Source organism: Erythrolamprus reginae, chromosome 1, assembly GCF_031021105.1.
Source record: "Erythrolamprus reginae isolate rEryReg1 chromosome 1, rEryReg1.hap1, whole genome shotgun sequence".
Taxonomy (NCBI): domain Eukaryota; kingdom Metazoa; phylum Chordata; class Lepidosauria; order Squamata; family Dipsadidae; genus Erythrolamprus; species Erythrolamprus reginae.
The window spans coordinates 388,487,675-388,511,353 of record NC_091950.1 but is presented as its reverse complement, the minus strand read 5'-3'; the positions used below and the strand labels follow the sequence as shown (position 1 = coordinate 388,511,353).

At 38.5% G+C, this 23,679-nt stretch overlaps 1 protein-coding gene across 2 annotated transcripts in view; it reads right to left on the bottom strand.

Annotated features, from left to right (window-relative positions):
* Nucleotides 1–23,679, bottom strand: part of KIF13B (kinesin family member 13B) — a 216,027-nt gene that overhangs the window by 115,361 nt on the left and 76,987 nt on the right. For both annotated transcript variants that reach the window (XM_070734859.1, XM_070734861.1), the window contains exons 6-10: nucleotides 23,306–23,486; nucleotides 21,830–21,917; nucleotides 16,993–17,127; nucleotides 14,661–14,773; nucleotides 13,647–13,758 (exon numbers count right to left, since the gene is read on the bottom strand). In XM_070734859.1, the coding sequence (XP_070590960.1) occupies nucleotides 13,647–13,758; nucleotides 14,661–14,773; nucleotides 16,993–17,127; nucleotides 21,830–21,917; nucleotides 23,306–23,486 (629 nt within the window). The remainder of the gene's footprint in view (nucleotides 1–13,646; nucleotides 13,759–14,660; nucleotides 14,774–16,992; nucleotides 17,128–21,829; nucleotides 21,918–23,305; nucleotides 23,487–23,679) is intronic.

The following is a 23,679-nucleotide window of genomic DNA, read 5'->3' as shown; positions in this document are numbered from 1 at the left end:
AGAGGGCTATAAAATACTGTGAAGCAGTATATAAGTCTAAATGCTATTACTATATCTATATCCGAGACCGCCTTCTGCCGCACGAATCCCAGCGGCCGATTAGGTCCCACAGAGTTGGCCTTCTCCGGGTCCTGTTGACTAAACAATGTCGTCTGGCGGGACCCAGGGGAAGAGCCTTCTCTGTGGCAGCCCTGGCCCTCTGGAACCAACTCCCCCCAGAGATTAGGACTGCCCCCACCCTCCTCGCCTTTCGTAAGTTATTAAAAACTCATCTTTGCCGCCAGGCATGGGGAAACTAACACACACCCCAATTGTCAAGGTTGATGTATGGTTTGATTGTGTGATTATTTTATTTTATTATAAGGGTTTTAAATTGCATTTTAAAATTGGATTTGTACACTGTTTATGTTGTTGTGAGCCTCCCCGAGTCCTCGGAGAGGGACGGCATACAAATCTAATAAATAATAATAATATATTTATGTTGGCCTCACATAACCAGGAACCCAATAAAACTTGCCTCTGTTGGGTTACATTTCCATTAAGACACCATCTAGCATTCCTAGTGGCTAGGGAAGATAGGAGATACCATCTCAGACATCTAGAAGTCATTAGGTTGTATAAGGCTGATTTAAGTTGCCTACAAAATGTAGGTGTGCACAGCTGCTGGGCATCATTCATAAACCTTTTTGAGACATTCCTAATTATTGTGGTGAATTTAAGCTTTCATAACTACCCTCGTTAAAGTTCAGTATAATGTCTTGCACATTTGCTTTAGATGTGGGAAACTAAACTTTAAATCTGTGCTAAGTAACCATCACCTTTCTCTGCCTGAGGATGGAGATAAATGAAGATTATTATAATGCATAACTTTCCAAACCGTAAGCAAAAGGCTAGATAGCAATACCACTTAGTTTTAAATACAGCTTCATAAAGCTTTCCTGCCCTCTCTACGCAGTTTCCAGTGTCAACAATCTGACACCTCATTTTGCCGGCCTCAGAAGGATGGAGGGCTGAATCAACCTTAAGCCAGTGAGGCTTGAACTGCTGATCTGCCAGCCGGCAGTCAGCAGAAGTAGCTTGCATTTTAACCACTGCGCCACCGCAGCTCTAGATACTGACCAAAACACAATCTGAGTAGCAATAATATATAGCATACTCCAAATGTATAAAGCCTTTCAAGGGCATTGTCTAAACTAGAGGTAGGCAAAGTTGGCTCTTCTATGACTTGTGGACTTCAACTCCCAGAATTCCTGAGCCAATCATGCTAGCTCAGGAATTCTGGGAGATGAAGTCCACATGTCTCTAAATCAACCAAAATTCATGAAGGACGTTTTAGTTTTCATCAGCAGGGGAAAGGAAAGTGCTAAGCCAGAGAAAGCAGTGATTGGGTCAAGCAACAATAAAATTCTCTTGGCTACACCAGCTGTGCTACAAGAAATAATACAACATGCGCAAAAGAGAATTATTTCTCTTAAGTAGATGGCATTGACAGCCGCTGCTGAACAAATAATTAAAAAGGACAAACAACCTTCACACATCTCTAAATGAGTATTATTTATTAATTGGATGTGTATGCCGCCCCTCCCCAAATACCAAATACTTTGACGATGAATGCTTAAAATGGGCTGGACTACAGGATCAGTTCGGGCGAACCGGGAGTGGTGACCTATGTGTGGCATTATATTGCCCTATTTAGGCATGTTTTGAAGCCACGCACATGCATGCAAGCTGTGTGCGTGATCAAAGTTCATGCATGTAAGAGTATTTGCAAGCGTGGAAGGAATCACATTTGCGAACCGGTAGGGAAAGTAAGTCCTCTGGTCTGGGCCCAAAATATTCAAAGACAGCCCTTAAAAGCCTGGTATCCTCCAGATGCTTTGGAATTATTGCTCTTTGAATTCTGAGCTAGAGTCTGTCATCCATATTTCCACTTCTCCTTTGGTTAATGTTAGACTGAGCAAAATGGACTTGCTTCGGTTTGGAGTAATTCCTCAGCATGAAAAAGGTATCTTTTTACGGTACCTTCCTCGATGTTATTATAAATAAAAAAGGCAGAGACGGGTCATTGATTAAAAGCCATGCTTGTTAATTACTTTTTAGCATTTCAAATTTAGTATTTAATGTTCAATTTTAATTAAGCTTAAAGCATAGAAATTATAAATCAGCTCCCCCGGAGATTCGCACTGCCCCCACCTTCCTCGCCTTCCAAAAGAGTTTAAAAAATCATCTTTGCTGCCAGGCTTGGCGTTTTTAGATCTTCCCCCTGACCAATGAATGTTTTCAGTATGATTGTTGATAGGTTTGATAGGTTTTCTTTTTTAATTGCATTTAATGGTTGTTTTAATGTATTATTAATTGGATTCATATTATTGTTCTGTTTTTGTACTTGCTGTGAGCTAACCTGAGTCCCCGGAAAGGAGCGGCATACAAATCCAATTAAATAAATAAATAAATAAATAAATATACTCACAAGAGCCTACAAAACTTTTGCCAGACCCATCCTTGAATACAGCTCATCTGTCTGGAACCCATACCGCATTTCGGACATCAACACCCTTGAAAACGTCCAAAGATATTTCACCAGAAGAGCCCTTCACTCCTCCACTCGAAACAGAATACCGTACGAAAATAGACTAACAATCCTGGGTCTAGAAAGCTTAGAACTACGACGCCTAAAACACGATTTAAGTATTGCCCACAAGATCATATGCTGCAACGTCCTACCTGTCAATGACTACTTCAGCTTCAACCGCAACAACACAAGAGCACACAACAGATTCAAACTTAATATTAACCGCTCCAAACTTGACTGTAAAAAATATGACTTTAACAATCGAGTTGTCAAAGCGTGGAACTCATTACCGGATTCAATAGTGTCAACACCTAACCCCCAACATTTCTCCCTTAGACTATCCACGATTGACCTCTCCAGGTTCCTAAGAGGTCAGTAAGGGGCATACATAAGTGCACTAGTGTGCCTTTTGTCCCCTATCCAATTGTCTTTCCTTTATCTCATATATCATATATATTTTCTTCCTTTCATATATCTTCTCCTCTATTTTTATATATTTTCTTTATATAAATCCTTTCATATATCTTCTCCTCTATTTTTATATATTTTCTTTATATATATTACTTCATGTCTATTCTCTTCTATATGTATTGAGTATTGGACAAAATAAATAAATAAAATAAAATAAAATAAAAATAAAAGTTCAAGCATTTTACCCTTCTTCCTTATGTGGGAATAAAATGCCTTCATACTTTCTCTATGGCTGAGCTTGTGATAATAAAGGCTTCTCCATAATAAGCCTTAGCCAATTATTACTTTTAACGTGGACAGAAGCTTCCTTGAAGATATGCTGTGGCCATAAATTCTAAATGAAAATTCAAAGAAAGAACGAAGGAAGGAGCTATAGAATCAGGGGACAAAGATAACATCTAGTCTCCACCAACCAAAAGTTGCATTCGATGTCTCTTTTAAAGTTAACACAAATTAGGCCCTTAATAAGAAGTGAATAACTATAAAAGATGATTAACTCCAAACAGCTATGCATAAAAATCCTAGCAGAAAGCAAAATAAATGATAACTCCCCCCACTCCCTTTCTTGCTCTATAATTGCTAGAAATAACTCGTCATATTTGTTTAGAATTCAAATGTTATGCCAGACGTTGCCAGCTTTGAGCCCAGATTGGGTTCTTTCGCTGTTCCATCAAAGCGCTTTTTTAACCAAGCCCAGGAACTCTATATTCCCAGCCTTCTATTCAACACAGGGAAAAAGGTTGCTGAAACCTCCATAATTCAATGTTCCTTTTCTCTGAAACCATAGCACTCTCAATAATAACTTGGAAGGTTGTGACAGAGGAAAGAGAAAAGCCCAAAAAAAGGGCAATGGAATTTAACCATCCCTGTTTCTCACCTCAATATCACCTCAATATTTACAGTAGCTGCTTTTTTTTTATTATGAAGGAAAAGATATTCCCCTTCCCCCAAGAGAGAAACATGATTTTTACTTGTAAAACAAAATTAGAAGGGAAAGAACATAGATTGACACAGCAGGAACAATCTCAAGCTAGAAAATACTACTATAATGTAAGCATTTACTGTCTGTCTCTCAAGGCCACCAAGAGACCTGGTAAAGATTTATTAATGGTGGTGTCAAACTTCAGTCATTTGGGGAAGTTCAAGGAAACAAGAACTGCGGACCTAAGCTGTTTTTAATGCTAGTCTAAGGAAACTGCAGAATTCTGGAAGTAAAGAGAATCTTCTAGACCAGTGGCTCCCAACCTTTTTTTTGGCCATGCCCCCAAAATCCTGACATATAATGCCCCCCCAAGTGACATATAATTCTTACTGTTCAAAAAGTGAACTCCTACTCACATGGGGAAAGCCTAAAAGGCTTGGTTTAAACAAGGTTCTAAGTGCCCCCCTCAAAAATCAAATTGCCCCGATGTGGGGCGTATGCCCCATGTTCGGAACCAGGGTTCTAGACCCTGCTTATATGCTGCCCCTGCTCCAAGTCCTCGGAGAGGGGCGGCATACAAATCTAATAAATTATTATTATTTTTATTATTATTTTTATTATTTTATTATTATTATTTATTATTTTATTTTATTATTATTACTGTATTATTATTATTATTATTATTATTATTATTATTATTATTATTATTATTATTATTATTATTATTGAAACATAGAAGATTGACAGCAGAAAAAGACCTCATGGTCCATCTAGTCTGCCCTTATACTATTTCCTGTGTTTTATCTTAGGATGGATATATGTTTATCCCAGGCATGTTTAAATTCCGTTACTGTGGATTTACCAACCAGGTCTGCTGGAAGTTTGTTCCAAGCATCTATTACTCTTTCAGTAAAATAATATTTTCTCACGTTGCTTCTGATCTTTCCCCCAACTAACCTCAGATTGTGAGGTTGAGTTCATGTTAGTGGGGAGGAGAGTTATCTCTTTGAATGAAGCTTCTTCACAAGTCTCGTCTCTTAGACCTAGACATTTATAAGGTAAGTGGCCAATGGGTTTGCCTCAGGGGTGAAATTCTATAGGTTCTATAGAACCGTTAGCGGAGATTATCACGATTGCACCACTCCCTTCCCCTCCCACTCACTCCTTCTCTCCTCCTTCTTGGGCTCATATGTTGGATTTTTTTGGCAGCTGCAGCACACAGCTGGCTCATATAAAGTGGGTGTCCACTAGGACTCCAAGGTCCTTCTCATGGTCACCACTATTGAGCAAGGTACCATGTATAAGTGCCCCCCTTTGTTGACAAATACTTCAAAAGAAAAGGATTTAGGGGTAGTGATTTCTGACAGTCTCAAAATGGGTGAACAGTGCAGTCAGGCGGTAGGGAAAGCAAGTAGGATGCTTGGCTGCATAGCTAGAGGTATAACAAGCAGGAAGAGGGAGATTATGATCCCACTATATAGAATGCTGGTGAGACCACATTTGGAATACTGTGTTCAGTTCTGGAGACCTCACCTACAAAAAGATATTGACAAAATTGAACGGGTCCAAAGACGGGCTACAAGAATGGTGAAAGGTCTTAAGCATAAAATGTATCAGGAAAGACTTAATGAACTCAATCTGTATAGTCTGGAGGACAGAAGGAAAAGGGGGGACATGATAGAAACATTTAAATATATTAAAGGGTTAAATAAGGTCCAGGAGGGAAGTGTTTTTAATAGGAAAGTGAACACAAGAACAAGGGGACACAATCTGAAGTTAGTTGGGGGAAAGATCAAAAGCAACATGAGAAAATATTATTTTACTGAAAGAGTAGTAGATCCTTGGAACAAACTTCCAGCAGATGTGGTAGATAAAGCCACAGTAACTGAATTTAAACATGCCTGGGATAAACATATATCCATCCTAAGATAAAATACAGAAAATAGTATAAGGGCAGACTAGATGGACCATGAGGTCTTTTTCTGCCGTCAGACTTCTATGTTTCTATGTTTCTATGTATACTGTACATATACTGTGCATTTTGTTTTTCTTTCCTAAATGTAGAACCTTACTTTTTTCACCATTGGATTTCTTTTTGTTAGTGCCCAATGTTCAAGTCTGTCAAGATCCTTCTGTATCTTAAGCCTATCTAGTGGTTAGAGTGCAGTACTGCAGGCTACTTCTGCTGCCTGCCGGCTGCCTGCAATTTAACAGTTCAAATCTCACCAGGCTCAAGTTTGACTCAGCCTTCCATCCTTCCGAGGTCGGTAAAATGAGGACCCAAATTGTTGGGGGCAATAGACTGACTCTGTAAACTGATTAGTGAGGGCTTAAAAAGTGGTATATAAGTCTAAGTGCTATTGCTATTCTCAGGCTATGCCAGTGTCAGCCGCCACTTTGCCTGCTTGTTTCGACTGTCAGAGTAACGGGGGGAGGGGGGGGAGGTTGGGTATTTGAGTGAGTGGGGAGGAAACATGCTGGAGGTTGTTCTTCTTTGTTTGATTAGAACGCTAGGGAGGAAAGTTCTCATTGCTGAGTGTCCTGCACCGCCAAGTTTATAGCCTGCTCAAGGTCAACAGCTTCTTAGGAACAGATGTGGAAGACGAAATGGCCATCCTGACATCTTGGGACATGGGGATTGGATGAATTGCCGGGGGATGGGTGGGTTATAAGGGAGGGTTTTGAGATTCTTTGTATATGCATTTCGCATGCCTTTTGCCTCAGAACTTGCTTCCTTTTTGTTGCTGTCACTTCTTGTCTAGTAAAAGTATTCATCTCTCTCAAATGGAGTTGGAGTTTTTCTTTCCTGAACTTTGAATTCAAAGTGTTGGTAATGACCTATATGGCATCGGACCAGAATACCTTCGGGACCGTCTTCTGCCGCACAAATCCCAGTGGCCGATTAGGTCCCACAGAGTTGGCTTTCTCCGGGTCCCATCAACTAAACTCCTTAAAACCCACCTTTGTCGTCAGGCATGGGGAACTGAAACACCTCCCCCGGGCATGTTCAATTTATACGTGGTATGTTTGTGTGTGTGTTTGTTAGTAAATGGGGTTCTTTTTAAATCTTTTTAATTATTTTAAATCTATTTGGATTGTCATGATGTGGTGTGTCTTGTTGTGAGCCGCCCCGAGTCTGCGGAGAGGGGCGGCATACAAATCCAAATAATAAATAAATAAATAAATAAATAAATAAATAAATAAATAAATAAATAAACAAACAATGTCGCCTGGCGGGTCCCAGGGGAACAGCCTTCTCTGTGGCAGCCCCGGCCCTCTGGAATCAACTTCCCCCAGAGATCAGAACTGCCCCCACCCTCCTTGTCTTTCGCAAACTACTTAAGACCCACCTATATCGCCAGGCATGGGGGAATTGAGACATCTCCCCCAGGATTTTTATAGTTTTATGTATGGAATGCGTGTGTTGCATGGTTTTTAAATGACAGGTTTTTAGATGCTTTTTTAATATTAGATTTGTTTACATTGTCACACTGTTTTATTATTGTTGTGAGCCGCCCCGAGTCTTTGGAGAGGGGCGGCATACAAATCTAATAAATTATTATTATTATTATTATTATTATTATTATTATTATTATTATTATTATTATTATTGAATGGGAGCACACCTGACAGCCAGTTTCTGCTGCAAAAAAGGCGATTGCAATCTCTCTCTCTCTGCATTTGCATACCTACAATAGCATTGTGTTTCTTAGAAAACTAAATTCTTATGCATTGGACTTCTAAGGCCAAACTTCAGCCACAGGGTAGAATGAGTGAAAAAGACATTTAAAGGCGGGCAAGGGACCATGTTCACTGCCTAGAGCTTGGAACAAGCAAAAAGGAAAAGGAAAGGAAAGGCAGGTCATTGAATCAATGCCTAAAGCCATTATCTCTGCTTCTCCCAATTCCGCCTGTATGACACAAAGGCATGTAATGCAGCAATCTCACTTAAGCAAAACCAGTTTGTCTTAATGTCTTTATACAAGACCTCTCATAATATTGTTAGCTGCCTTCAATGAAGTAATTTCCAAACTTTACTGAAACTAAAACCCGAGTTTCATTTATCTCACGCAGTGTATGCTGGCATTTTATTGAGTTCTGACAGTTATTTGTGTCTTTTTTTTGTGGCAAAAAGTTTTTTTTTATTTTTTTCCACACCAATCACATATGCAATATAATATACCATCACTCTTAAAATACAATACAATAATTAATTTTTTGAATTTGGTATTCATAATCCATCCAATGCTACCTCCTATATATTTGACAGCTGGATAAAAAATAATTATTCAAATTTCTTATATATCTTTAAAAAGCTATTAACTAATACAGTTTTTCTTTTGGCTGCTTCTTTTCTTATTACATCTGATCATTTAGGCCGTCATGCTTCAATCTCCTCGATATATCCTTAATATCAATTTCATATATATTTCTTACCATTACTTTTATTGTAATCGCCTTTTAAAAAAGAAAAGAAAGAACCAGAGTTCCCACTCATAACAACTAAATCTTAAGTTTTAACTAAACGTTACAGGGTTCTAACAATTCATATTTGTGACTCCGGAAACATTAATTGTGGCTCCTAAATAACTAATTCTTTTTTTTTAAGTGGAAAGAAGTTGATGAATTTGATGTTGTTGTTGTTGTTGTTGTTGTTATTATTATTATTATTATTATTATTATTATTATTATTATTATTATGTCAGTACAACACAGCAAACGAGATCACTATGCTGGATTTCGTATTTCATCACCAGTCGGGCGCTTCCCAAGCACCTAGGACTGCGTGATGTGGCGGCGAATTATGTTTGCCGATCCCAGTAAAACGGCCTTTTGCAATTGACAGATGGAGATTTTGTCAATTCCGATGGTTTTCAAATGTCCGCTGAGATCCTTTGTTAATGCGCCCAGCGTGCCAAGTACCACTGGGACCACCTTCACTGGCTTATGCCAGAGTCGTTGCAGCTCTATTTTTAGATCTTCGTATTTCACTAATTTCTCTAGCTGCTTCTCTTCAATTCTGCTGTCTCCTGGGATTGCGATGTCGATGATCCATACTTTCTTTTTCTCCACGATCACAATGTCTGGTGTGTTATGCTTCAGAATTCAGTCAGTCTGAAGTCGGAAGTCATTATTATTATTATTATTATTATTATTATTATTAATAATAATAATAATTTGATTTATATGCCAAAGTTACCGTAGTGTTAGTAACAGAGCCTTGGAATAATAAGCTTGAATATCCTGTTCAGTGATGAAGGTTACTTTAAAAAAAAATGAAAGGAGTCTTTCTCAATCTTGAATTAAATTTAATATTTTGTTTTGTGTATGCTTCACAGCTAAAGTAAAGACTATCTGCAGTTGCCCTGATGTTAAAAATGTAACATAGAACACGGATCGCCAACCTTGGCAACTTTAAGACTTGTGGAGTTCAACTCCCAGAAATCCACAAGTCTTAAAGTTGCCAAGGTTGGCAGTGTTCCCTCTAATTTTTTTGGTGGGTGGGTGGAAAAGTATAGTGTCTGAGCGGCAGTCCCTTCGGGACTGGGCGGCACTCTTTCCCTCTTACTCTTTCCCTCTTGGCTTCTGGGTAGGTTTGAAAAACTTTGAGTTGATGATGATTTTTAAGTGAGCCATTGCTCACTGCTCAGCTTAGAGGGAACTATGAAGGTTGGAGACCCCTCACATAGAACATTAACCAGTGAAGGATTGCTGCCTTTGGCGCTACCAGTGCACCCTCTGAGGCCATTGCGGGTACGGGTGCATCCGGCGGGCGCCCAGGCACCCATCGGTGTGAGATTTGGTTTCTGTGCTGCACAGCAAACAAAATATTGTGTGAGGACACGCGCGAGAGTGAGATTTCTGTGATTTTCGCTAATATTTTTGCTTCCGCACAGAAGCAAAAAAAAAAAAAAAGGTGAAAATTGCCCAAATCTCACTCGCACGAGCTTCCTCAAGCAAGATTTCACTTGCTGCACATGTGCAGAAGCCAAATCTTGCGTGGGGGTGCATATGCATGCGTCGTAGATGTGCAGCTATGTGCGCATCCCCAAAATCGCTACCGGAGCGTAGCACCTGACCACTCCAGTAGCAGGCCATCTCTGACATTAACCTACAAGTTTATTTCCTATCACCTCATTTGGAGGTGAAATCCGCAAATTTGTTAAACCTTTGCTTCTTGTTCAGGAGAGAAATAATACTCTCAGCTATCTGCCACTATTTGGAATGTATTACCATAGTAAGAATTATAGAGTCCTTTTGAGCATTTTTCTACTTATTTTCTTTTTATGTGGGTTTTTTTACCAATGTTTGACTTAGGAGGGTTTGTTTGTTAGTTTCAACAGAAGGGTAAAGAAGATTTTGGATGAATTGTTTTATCCTATACATTTTCAAGCCTTTTGCCTTTTAAAAAGGTATTTAATTTTTATACATATTGTCATTATTTTTTAATGAGAATCCACATTCATAATTTATGCTGCTCCTCCGTTTCCTTTCCCCAGTGGATGAAATGTAGACAACAGTATAGTATCTCCATCCCATTCAAGGTTTTTAACAGAAGAACCAAGTCTCTCCATATCCAGTTATGGATTTGCTTAGTAGTGCTAATGAGGACGAGAAAGAGTATATTTTCTTCTTTTACCATAGTGATGTAAATCTATTAAATGAGAAATAGATTCTTTTCTATACTTATGGAATTGTCTTGCCAGGAACGGAAGTCAATCCACTTCACATTCTGCTTATTCCCTAATGTAAAATCACTGAAAATATAACTTGGGGGGGGGGGGAGGAAGCATAATCTATACATGTAGTAAAGGGGACAGGGGGATTTAAAAACACTGCTTCTGGGTTTCAAGTGTTAAAAGTTGGGACAACTTCTTAACTTCACAAAAGTTGGCACTCGAAATGTTGCCACCAAATTGCAATGTTTAATATAATAGAGGTAGCAATTATTACATACATGAGAAATAATATTAACATAATTCATGCACATAATTACAGATATGTTATTACTGTAATACAGTGTTTCCCAACCTTGGCCACTTGAATATATTTGGACTTCAACTCCCAGAATTCCCCAGCCAGCGAATGCTGGCTGGGGAATTCTGGGAGTTGAAGTCCAGATACCTTCAAGTGGCCAAGGTTGGGAAACACTGCTATAATATAATCCAAATTTAATTGGGTTTAAATTTATTCTGTCCTCACTTACTCCTTTGTACTAGAACTGTCAATTTTGGGGTGCATGATCCCTGCCACACTATCCCTACGCACAAAAAATGAGCATCCTGATGTTAAGCTACAGATGGTACCGAAAAGAGCAATTAAAATAATGCATAATATTAATAAAGATTAAAATTATGGAGGAAGGCTAAATAATCTGCAGATTGGAAGATCTCTCGAAAACCTTTTTATTTCATCACATTTCTATAGGCTGCCCATCTCACATAGTGACTCACACAGTGACCGTTAATTCAGGTCTCTGTCCAGTGCAAGTAATCAACACTTAAAACTTGCACCCTTTGGTAATTGGGATTGTTTTTTTTTAAAGAAAAAAAATGTCTTGCAAAATTGGAATGTAGTAGTGAGAGAAAGCTTTCACATAATTCTAGCACACATCAAATGAAATTACTGACAAATTCAGGATGCAGAAGAACAAATATGTAGCACAGATAGTCCTTGATTTAAAACAGTTCATTTACTAATCATTCAAAGTTGTAACAGCATCAGAAAAAAGTGACTTATGACCATTTTCTCACTTACAACCATTGCAGCGCCCCATGGTCACATGGTCAAAATTTGGACACTTGGCAACTCATATTTATGATAGTTGCAGTGTTCTTAGGTCATGTGATCACCCTTCCCAACTTTCTGACAAGCAAAGTTTTGGTCATCATGATGTAAAAAGGATATTGAGATTCTAGAAAAAGTGTAGAGAAGAGCAATAAAGATGATTAGGGGACTGGAGGCTAAAACATATTCCAGCAGACGTGGTTGGTAAATCCACAGTAACTGAATTTAAACATGCCTGGGATAAACATATATCCATTGTAAGATAAAATACAGGAAATAGTATAAGGGCAGACTATATGGACCATGAGGTCTTTTTCTGCCGTCAGTCTTCTATGTTTCTATGTTTCTATGACGATTGCAGGAACTGGGCATGGCTATTTTAAAAAGAAAGAAGGACCAGGGGAGACATGATAGCACTGTTTCAATATCTCAGGGGCTGCCACAAAGAAAAGGGAGTCAACCAAAGCACATGAGGGTAGACCAAGAAGCAATGGGTGGAAACTAAACAAAGAGAGAAGCAACTTAGAACTAAAGAAAAATTTCCTGACAGTTTCCAGAACAATTAATCTGTGGAGCAACTTGCCTCCAGAAGAGCAAGTGATTGCTTGTTATTTTCCCTTCCCAGTTCTGGAAAAACCAGGTATTGCATTAAAAATCTTCATCGGCACTGACAGATTTGGATATGTACAGTCTAATTTCTCTGAATATTTGCATGAATATATTTTATTAGCCCACAGATAGCAGCAGAATTTAGCAATCAGATTGTGTCACTGAACTCCTGCCAGCATTTTATTCCTGTTTGAAGTTCTTCCAAACCAGTTGCGTTCTTCGGTAAACATCAAGCCAGCCAGGTGTATGTGTGTGTTTTTTAACAGTGCCATCAATTCTGTGAGTCTTTCAATTTGAAAGAGATTGAGTCCCTCAACCCTTTCTCCTGAGTTACAACTGATATGTCTATTGCAATCCACACTCATATTTAATGGACATTACATGGCTAACAATTGAAAGCAACATATTGTTGTGAGCCGCCCCGAGTCTATGGAGAGGGGCGGCATACAAATCTAATAAATAAATAAATAAATAAATAAAAACATCTCTGATGTTAGCCAGTGGACTAGCCACAGTATAGCTTTTATGGTAGAAAAACTGTGGATGTAGCTGCCAGTAAATTGACAAAGAAAGTGCACTATTGATTAGGGGAGCCACCTAAGGGGATCCAACTCTCTCACAAAGCTAGGAAATTCTACTCCTGGAGAAAGAAGAGAGCTTCCTGAGGAGAATTATTCACAGAGCTAAGGCGTTTTTCTACTGAAATCAACAGCTGCAATCATTTATGTTCAGTAGGTATCCCTTCCAAATAGACCCGAAACAGAGAACGTTGTCTTGCTTGACCTCAATAATAATAATAATAATAATAATAATAATAATAATAATAATAATGATGATTCATTAGATTTGTATGCCGCCCCTCTCCAAGGACTCGGAGTGGCTCACAGCAACAATATACAATAGAATACAAATCCAATATAAACCATATTTAAAAACCTGTATTGTTAAAAGCTAGCAATTCTAAAACAGTCACACCAATCTCAAGTGTTTAAGTCAGAAAAGGTGAGGGGGGAAATTAATCCCCCCATGCTTGGCGGCATAGATGGGTCTTCAACATCTTGCGGAAGGCAAGGAGGGTGGGGGCAATTCGAATCTCAGGGGGGAGTTGATTCCAGAGGGCCGGGGCCGCCAGAGAGAAGGCCCTTCCCCTAGGTCCCGTCAGACAACATTGTTTAGTCGACAGGACCCGGAGAAGGCCAACTTTGTGGGACCTAATCGGCCGCTGGGATTCATGCAGAAGAAGGCGATCCCGTAGGTATTCTGGTCCGATGACGTCTCACTTACTTTGAGTAGCCAGGTGAGCACTGAGTCGCGATAAGGAACGAACTTGTTCTTATTTTTTCCAGCCGCTTGATCTGCCAGGGCTGAAATGACCAACCCAAGAGTTGTGAGAGACCTGCATTGGAGAGAAAAAGATTTTGTAATTATATTGTGACTAGACTCAGATATACGCTTACGAAGAACTGGTCCCTCTATTAATTTGCATTTTGCTTTTAGGGGTAAAATTGCATTAACTAACATATAAACAAAACCCAGGAAAAATATTTCTCAATGTTTCATTCGTTTCTAATCTAATAATTTTTGAGGTCTCAGAGAAGAGCAGAAGGAAGCCCTGTTTCTTTTAAAGCAGGGGGACTCAAACTTGGCAAATTTAAGACTCCTGGACTTCAACTCCCAGAACTCTCCAGCCAGCTAAGCTGGGAGTTGAAGTCTACAAGTATTAAAGTTGCCAAGTTTGAAGACTTCTGTTTTAAAAAAAAGTTGGAGGGAAAACTTTTCGAGATCCGGCCATAAATGGTATGTATGGTTTTCAATGGTTGGTTTTCAATGGTTGGATTTAAATTGTTTTTTAAAGGTTTTAATATTATACTGTTTATTTGCATTGTGACCTGCCTAGAGTCCCTAGGGAGTTAGGCAGCATACAAATCGACTAGATAGATAGACAGACAGACAGACAGACAGACAGACAGACAGACAGACAGACAGACAGACAAATCGACTAGATAGATAGATAGATAGATAGATAGATAGATAGATAGATTAGATTAGATTAGATAGATAGATAGATTAGATAGATAGATAGATAGATAGATAGATAGATAGATAGATAGATAGATAGATAGATAGATAGATAGATAGATAGATGATAGACAGACAGACAACAGACAGACAGACAGGAGAACTTTGTCTCTTTCTTTCCTCTTGTTGTCATTCTGAATAAGTAAAGAACAGCAGGACATATTTACTTTTGCCTTTTCCCTTTAAAAACATTTAATTCCTTAAAAAGGTGAACTTTACTTGTTAATGTTGCTTCCTTCCTTCAACCGATCGCCTGCAGCTCCCGTCTTGTTTGCTCTTTCACTGCCAGCTAGGTCAACTAGGCTCAATTTGCCTACTTTCTCACCGGAGGTCTAGGGAATGAAAATAACATTAGCCCAATGAAATATCACTTTCTCAGCACCCCAAAATACCCTCCATACTTCTTCTCAGTTTGGGGGCAAAGAAAGGAAGAAGGGAAAATGAAAAGATCTTGATGCTAAAGAGGTATTTAAGTACGGACTGTGTAATGATATCAGAAATGATTTGTTGTATAACAAATGTGCCTCTTTAAAAGAATTTACAGAGAAGTCTCTCGTGCCTTCTACAATAAGTTGCAGCTCCCCTAATCACCAGGCCAGAAGTTAATATCTAGCACAAATAAACGTAACCCAAGCTGATCTATATTTTACTGGTGGGGGAAAAACAAAGGAATTAGAGAGTTTAAAAGCAAAGGTAACAAAAGATGAATCCCCTTCCACTAATAAAATAATAAAGGTTATTTTATTTCAGAATGAGGACTAGAGGATTGAATATTTTAAACTTGCATGTTGGTGAGTTTTAATTTTTCAAGTATTGAATGATCAAAATAATTAAGAGAAAAGGCACATAATTTCACTAGAATGTATTCAGACAATAATGTCTGCAGATTTTTGCTTATACCCACCCTGGGCTGCAGCTCAGTACCAGGCCTTGAACCAGGCCATGGAAGTGGTGAGTGAATGTGCACAAGCACATACCCACTTGCACTGCATGTGAAAGCAATGGGTCAGCATGTGCATGCATGCTCCATTTGAGTAAGCAGCAAACGTGCTTGTCCATAGCTTGTGTGGTACCATTTCCTCTCTCTCAGCCCACCAGTGCACAAAGCTGGAGAGATTGGGCAACTCTGGCATATACGGAATCATACCCTTACTCGGGGTTAGAAACATATCAAGTGAGAACAGCCTTAGGTTCAACAGGGATTTTCAGACTGCATAGAAATTGGTTTATGTAGTTCATGTATTATATTTTAACCTACTCAGACAAAGATTAAAGAAGTTTGAATAATATAAGGATTTTTCAAATTCACTGTCCTAATGTTTCTTTTTTACTAGTATTATGTACTGTAGATGAATATTATTATATCTTTGTATACCACCAATACGTACTTGACCAAACAAACAAATAAATAAATAAAATGTCAAGAAGTATGGTACCACCTACCCCTACAAAATGTGATCTTCCTTTAATCGGGTTTTTGGATGTAAAGGAGTGCTGTTTAAAATGGAAAAGTCCTTAATAGTGTGGCTAAAATGAGGGATATTTTATCTATTATCTAAGACCCAAATCAGCAAATGTGATCAGTGATGGGTTCCTATAGGTATGGTCAGGTACAGAGAATCGGTACAAAATTTTTGATTTTTTTCATTTTTTCCCTTCTGGGCTCTAGATATATTTTTCCTATCCAGTAAATGAGGTTTAATGTATATAACTTTAGAAGAGCTGTGTGTGTGTGTGCGTGTGTGTGTGTACATACACATACAATTTAAATAGTAAATAATGTATATTTTTTGTGTGCCTGTGTGTAATAAGTATGTACACATATGGCATATATACATAGAACTAAATAGTATATTTTGGATGTTCAGTAATAGTAAATAGATAGGTAAATCGTATCTCTTTGAGGCAAGGAGAGGCCAGGCACCCTAACCCAAACCCTTGATATGAGTGACGTCAAGTTGGTTATCTGTAAGCCAGTCACATGACCTTTAAGCCACCCCCGGTCACATGATAATCAAGCCACTCCCACCTGGTCACATGATTGGCAAGCCACACCCACAGTGTGGTAGTAAAATATTTTGCATCCCTTCACTGGTTTGGATAACATTGAAACTTCCAGATGAATCACTTTTCATACATGAATAATCTTCATATATCCCAAACAAACTTTAGAGAACAGCAACTCTGCCTAACATTAAAAGATTTGAGATTGCAACCTAAAAGCATATCCCACGTTATTTTTTTTAAAATCTTGGCTTTAAGTAAATAGCACTATTGCTCCTAGAAAGTTTGTGCAACCTCTCATAAGGAGGTTGGGGATCTGGGGTCACAAACCTCTGACCTTAGACCAAAATGCTAGCGCTAATAAGAGTATGAGGTGAAGGCCATCTGAGGACCGCAGTAACAAGATCTATCCTAAAAGCAAACAAAATAGGAGTAAAATTCTGACAAAAATATTTGTTTTGATATGGCATTTATAAAACTCCTTTTTTCATTGTTTTTTTTAAATAGATCTCTGTTATTTATATGCACTGCAAATTGCAGAACTTACCCCTGACTTTACATCATACAATATGTGTGTGAGGATAATTTTGAAAACCGCATGTGATCGACTGCTCTCTTCATTCATGTTTGTTGCAGCAACTGTACGAGATTTATTGCCTTCGGACATCAAAGACTCTATATCCTAAATAAAAGAATCACAAAACATATTGTGTTTCAGTGAAGTTCATGCACAACTTGAGAGCTGAACTAAGCCATGTGGCTCAATCAACAAACCATAATTGAAACAAACCACAGCTTAATGTGGCGCCCATGTCACTGAAATCTTGGTTTTGTCAAGAGGTTAGAGAATGCTATGTTCAGTGAGTATAACAAGATCTTATTGTTCTACATAAATCATGGTTTTATAATTCCCTGGTATATCCTAAATCAGTGGTCACAAACAGGTGGTCCATGGACCACTGGTGGTCTGTGAGAAAATTATGGTGGTCCGCAGAAAAATTATTTCATTTTTTTATATTACGCTGAATACTATTGATCTTTTTAAAAATTCATATTAGTGGTCCATAAGATTTAAAATTATAAATTTAGTGGACCCTGAGGTCTGAAAAGTTGGTGACCCACATCAGAAAAATAACATGTCTAGATAATTAAAGTATTATTTGACAGCAAGTAAAATATTTTAATTATCTTCAGTCATCAGGCTGTTGCTATAGGGCTATAGGTTGTACCAATAAATTCAGCATTTTTCAAAAGGATTTGGGTACTTTGCATTTAGAGTGGCATTAGATTTGTACAATAAAGATTAGGGAACTTCAAGCAAACATGTTCTGTGACATGGAATCTCTAACCACCCACATCTCTAATAGGCATGGGTGCACACTCATCTATTCTGGAATCACAGATTCAAAAGAAATCTTAGAAATCATCTATTCAAAGACCTCCCAAATATACTTTTTTAAGACGCAACTGGACTTTGTTTTTCCTTGAAGATGTTTCCCTTCTCATCCAAGGAGCTTCTTCAGTTCTGACTGGTAGGGAATAGAAAGATTTACACTATCTGGTCATTAGCACTCCTTCTGAGAGTCGCTTGGAGGTTTAACTGTGGCTATGACAGCAAGGGAATATAAATCCTTCCATCCCCCACCATTCAATCAGAACTGAAAAACCTGGATGACTGAGAATCTACATAAACATTTAGTCAATATATGTCTTCTCTCTCACTGAGCATTTCAACATGTTCCAAAAACCATTTGTTTAGAGACCTCTAGGAGAAAGGTCTGATGATCCCTGGTTACAATTTTGCTTAGTATTTTCATTAAGACATATACAAATCTTCAGCTAAAATGGAAGTATTTGATCAAACTATTTGGGTCTTGCTTGCATTCAGTACATTAAACTTCCTTACTTAAATAAGAGAAATTATCCTACTGAAACTTTCAATGGTAAGACACAATGTATGCGTGTGCATAGATGCATGCTTAAGATATAATCATTCATTAAAACTTACAACAGCTTTATGTAGTAGATTAGCATCATTATTATTACTCTGTTGCAGGGTGAGTTGAGAGAAACCAAGACAGATGGCTTTAGAAAGTGGTGGGCTTTCCTGTATTGGAGGCTTTTAAGCAGAGGTCTCTGGAGCATACAGTACCAAAGCGACCCATTAATTGACCTTAGAGGTCATTTTCAATGATTTTATGAGATGGCTTCATTATGTTAGACTACTCAGCACGTTTACTGCAAAAGTCAACTAATAAAACTTACATTTAATCTAGCAAAAAAAAAACAGTATTCAAATTCTAAGTTACAAATAGAAAAATTTACCCATAATCAAAATACTATGTGCAAATTTGCTTTAAATTTACACTGGAGTTGGGGGAAGGGCTTTTGGTTTGCAACAGAGCACAAGTGCTGAACAGGAGTTGTGATTCATACTCTGTGTAATATATTTCCTTGTGTTTTTGACTTGGGTTTTTGGTGAGTCCCAAGTTAGTCTGTTGAAGTGCAAACATTCTCAGACTCTTGAGGTTATAGCTAAAGTTCTGCAAACAAACCTACCATAATTACTCGCTAAACCAGTTTTGCAAGCTCTTTCTCTTCTTCTTTTAAAGGCAAAGATAAAAATCTCCTGATGACTTCATGAAAACATCCAGGTAATTTAAAGGTAAGGATTTCCCCTGTCCAGTCATTTCCAACTCTAGGGGATGGTGTTCATCTCTGTCTATTAGCCAAGGGAGCCAGTGTTGTCCAAAGACATTTCCAGGGTCATAACTATACACCAAGGTGCACAGAATGCTGTTACCTTCTCACCGAAGTGATACCTATTTATTTACTTGCATTTGAATGCTTTCAAACTGCTAAATGAGCACTCGGATCTCGAACCTTATCTTCTACCACTGTGTCTTTAACCACAGAGCCATCACATATATACCCTTTCCGGGTAGTTTAAATGGAAATACCTAACTGCCTCCTTCTCAGGTGTTTTTACAGGTGATAATAATAATAATTTTAATAGTAATTTGTTAGACTTGTAGGCTGCCCCTCTTGGAAGACTCGGGGTGGCTCACAACAGCAATAAAACAGTACAATACAAATCTAATACAGTATTTAAAACTATAACCACACATAACTCTTAATGGTCAGAGAAGGGGATACATTAATTGCCCTATGCCTGGCGACATAGATAGGTCTTCAGGGTCTTGAGGAAGGCGAGGAGGGTGGGGGCAGTTCGAATCTCCGGGGGAGTTGATTCCAGAGGGGCCGACACAGTTTATTCCAGAGGACTGGAGCCGACACAAAGAAGGCTCTTCCCCTAGGGCCCACCAGACGACATTGCTTAGTCGACAGGACCCGGAGAAGGCCAACTCTGTGGGACCTAATCAGCCGCTGGGATTCATGCGGCAGAAGGCAGTCCTGTAGGTATTCTGGTCCGACACTTTGAATTGTGTCCGGAAATTAATTGGCAACCAATGCAGGCCGCGGAGTGTTGATGAAACATGGGCATATCTGGGAAGAACCATGACTGCTCGCGCGGCCGTATTCTGCACGATCTGAAGTTTCCAAACACTCTTCAGAGGTAGCCCCTTGTAGAGAGCATGATCTTTCCCATTCAAATAGTCCCCCATTCAAATGTTAACCAACTGCACCCCTTCGTAACTTTCCAAGCCAGCCAGGTCAACTAGGAGCTGGGTTATGAAATCAGAGCTGATCCTCCAAGATTATAGTTTTATAGATGCCTTCTCATTCTGATTTCCACTAGAATGCAACAGATTAAAATATCTTCCACTATCAACTAATGTAGCAATGTTGGTTGCAGACAAGTTGCAATTCAGCAGATTTCTGCAGCGCTACAGGACCTTAACGCCTGCAAGGTTTATATGGCAGAAATGAAGATGGGGGCAAACAAATAATGTTAGTATGCCTCATTAGCTACAGAGTTATAAACATTTCAAGGATGGGAGCTTCCTAAAGGCCAGTTCATAAGTGCAAGGACACTGCGGGTGGAAAGATATTGGTTGTACAGATACAGCAAAGATATTAAAAACAAGATAATGGTATTTCAAATAACATTTTATCTTTGCTTCTAGTGCTGCTGGACCTCAATTGTTAAAGGTTTGCCTTTACGGAATCTCAAATTTAATCTTAAAATACAGCACTGGACAAGTATCTTCTGTTACAAAAATGTGCAAGTGACTTCTACCATTAATCTTGGAAAGCTATTGCTAACCAAGCACTAGGATCACTAGGCCAGACAGATCAATCGGTCCAAGATCTCTTAAAGTCTACTGAAACTCCCTCTCATCAATCCTGAACAGACCATGGAAAAGATGGGGAAAGCATGAGGTTTCATTTCCCTTCCACTGACTTCATTCCTGCATTTCCTTTCCTGAGATCCTATGCGAACATCACTAGCAAGGGGAATTGGTTGGGCGCTAGTGATTTTGCTTGCTGAGAAATCCTAGGTTAACAGATTAGGGTTGTTACATCTTAACTGATTGGCTATTATTTTCTATAAGATGTTTTAGACACATCTTCTTGTAGAAAAGAAGTATATAAATTGCTGGGTTATGATAACTATTCCACTGAACATTATTAGACTAGACTAGACTAGACTAGACTAGGCTAGGCTAGGCTAGGCTAGGCTAGGCTAGGCTAGGCTAGGCTAGGCTAGGCTAGGCTAGGCTAGGCTAGGCCAGATTAGATTAGAACTAGACTAGACTAGATTAGACTAGAACTAGACTAGATTAGACTAGAACTAGACTAGATTAGACTAGATTAATCTAATATAATCTAGACTAGACTAGATTAGAACTAGACTAGACTAGATTAGATTAGAAGTAGACTAGACTAGATTAGGCTAGAACTAGACTAGACTAGACTAAACTAAACTAGACTAGAACTAGACTAGACTAGACTAGACTAGATTAGACCTAGACTAGACTAGAACTAGACTAGACTAAACTAGGCTAAACTAGACTAGACTAAACTAGACTAGACTAGAATTCTTTATTGGCCAAGTGTGATTGGACACACATGGAATTTGGCATCGGTGCATATGCTCTCACTGTATATAAAAGAAAAAATACATTTGTCAAGAATCATAAGGTACAACACTAAATAACTGTCATAGGGTACAAATAAGCAATCGGGAAACAATCAATATTAATATAAATTGTAAGGATACAAGCAACAAGTTACAGTATTGCAGTCAAAAGTAGAAGGAGATGGGTGATAGGAACGATGAAAAGATTAATAATAATAGTAATGTAGCCTTAGTGAATAGTTTGACAGTGGTAAGGGAATTATTTGTTTAGCAGAGTGATGGTGTTCAGAGAAAAAACTCTTCTTGTGTAAGGTAAGCCTATTATAATGGATTTCTTTACCTTGTAACTGGCAACAGCTAGTTTTGAAAGACCATCTACATAAGGTCCGTAAACACTGTGCTCTCTGACTTTTAAAGATTGACGGCTCCTGTTTGAAAGCAAGCATAGAACAAGATGTTACATTTGCAGAATGTAAATGGGCAATATTGTCCATGCATTATTGTCAGTGAGGCACTTCTGAGTCAGGCTGATTCACACTTGCTTAGACCTTTCCACTTAACCTCAAATGAGGTTTCAATTTTGACTGGACTGTGTCCAGCATATAAGATTCTGTTGGGCTGACAAATTTCACTGTTCAGCTTGGGGGAATTAATTCAGCCTTTTCAAGGTGAAATTATCAACAACAAAAATGTTATCACACAAAGATAAGAAAGAAAACAAAACAGAGGCTATCCTATTTGAATATTATCAAGATAATAATCAACATATTTATTTAAAACATTTAACAGATTTTTTTACCTTAAACTTCCCTGAGATGATGTTGAAATTGAAAAGCCTACTCAAATATTTAAGATAACTATGTTTCCCTCCCCAACAATTGTTGAGTACAGTTAAGAGAAAAGAGTCAGGATGACAAATCCAATTTAGCCTGGGCTCCATCTACCAATAACTTTTTAAAGGAAATATGGGAGAACCTTATCATGGACCTCCTAGTTGGACCACTAATTTCATTGAAATACAAGAAATCCTTTACACCTAGGATCAGCAGCAAAACTATCAACACTATTTTTGGGGGGAAAACCCAGCAGACCCTTAGAAGTAAATCAAAACTTTATTTTGAAAAAAGTAAAATGAGTAAAGAAAATGTGTTAATAAACCTTGTCTAGGAATGCTAGAATCCTGTCTATTTCGGTATTCAGCAAGACCTTAAGAATTTTTTTGGGAGGCGGGCAGAGAGCTACTTGAAGATTTGTACCCCTCCCATATAGTGAGTCACAGTATAGATTCACCTAGTTGAGTTATCGTGGTGAAGGAAAAGAGAGTGGCTCTCTTAAATTCCAATGAAGACTCTTTCAAGAGCCATGGTGGCATGGTGGTAGTAGGCTACTTCTGCTGACAGCCGGCTACCTGCAATTTGGCAGTTTGAATCCTCCCCAGGCCCAAGGTTGACTTGGCCTTACATCCTTCTTAGGTAGGTAAAATAGGATCCAGATTGTTGGGGGCAATATGCTGGGTCTCTAAACCGCTTAGAGAGGGCTGTAAAGCAATGTAAAGCGGTATATAAATCTAAGTGTTATTGCTGTTGCTTTTCTAGCCTATATAGGGAGGCTTAGAATAAAATATAGCTCTTTCTGCATGCAAAACATATATTTAATTACGGAGGGAAGGCAGATACTGAGAAACAAAAATTACTGGTTTTGTTCTGGAGGAATGCATGTTGATCTTGTGAGGAATGCAGAAGAGGGAGACTTCCACTCCCATCAAATGATTACTGGGTTGCCTGCAATCTCGGTGTTCCCAAAAAACCTTCCTTACCCCTTTGGGTCCAGGAGATCTCTGACTTTCTCATTATAAATCTCCATGTAGGATACTTCCACCTTAAAACTCTGCTCTTCGCTCTCCTCTTGCTGGGCTCTTTCAAAGAGACTGCTACAGAGGCGAGGTATTAATCCAGGTTCATCAGCGGTGCCCATCATTGTGTAGGATTTTCCAGATCCTGCATAAAAGGGAAAGAAAAACATTTTTAAAAGAAATAAAAAACAGCAGGAAAGCCGGTTAAGTCTTACCTAGGACCTTTATAAATAAATCTACAAGCAGATTTAGGTAACTCTTCCATTATTAGTGATGAAAAGACGAAGCAAAATTATTATTCGGCATACAAGTCTAATAAATAATAATAATAATAATAA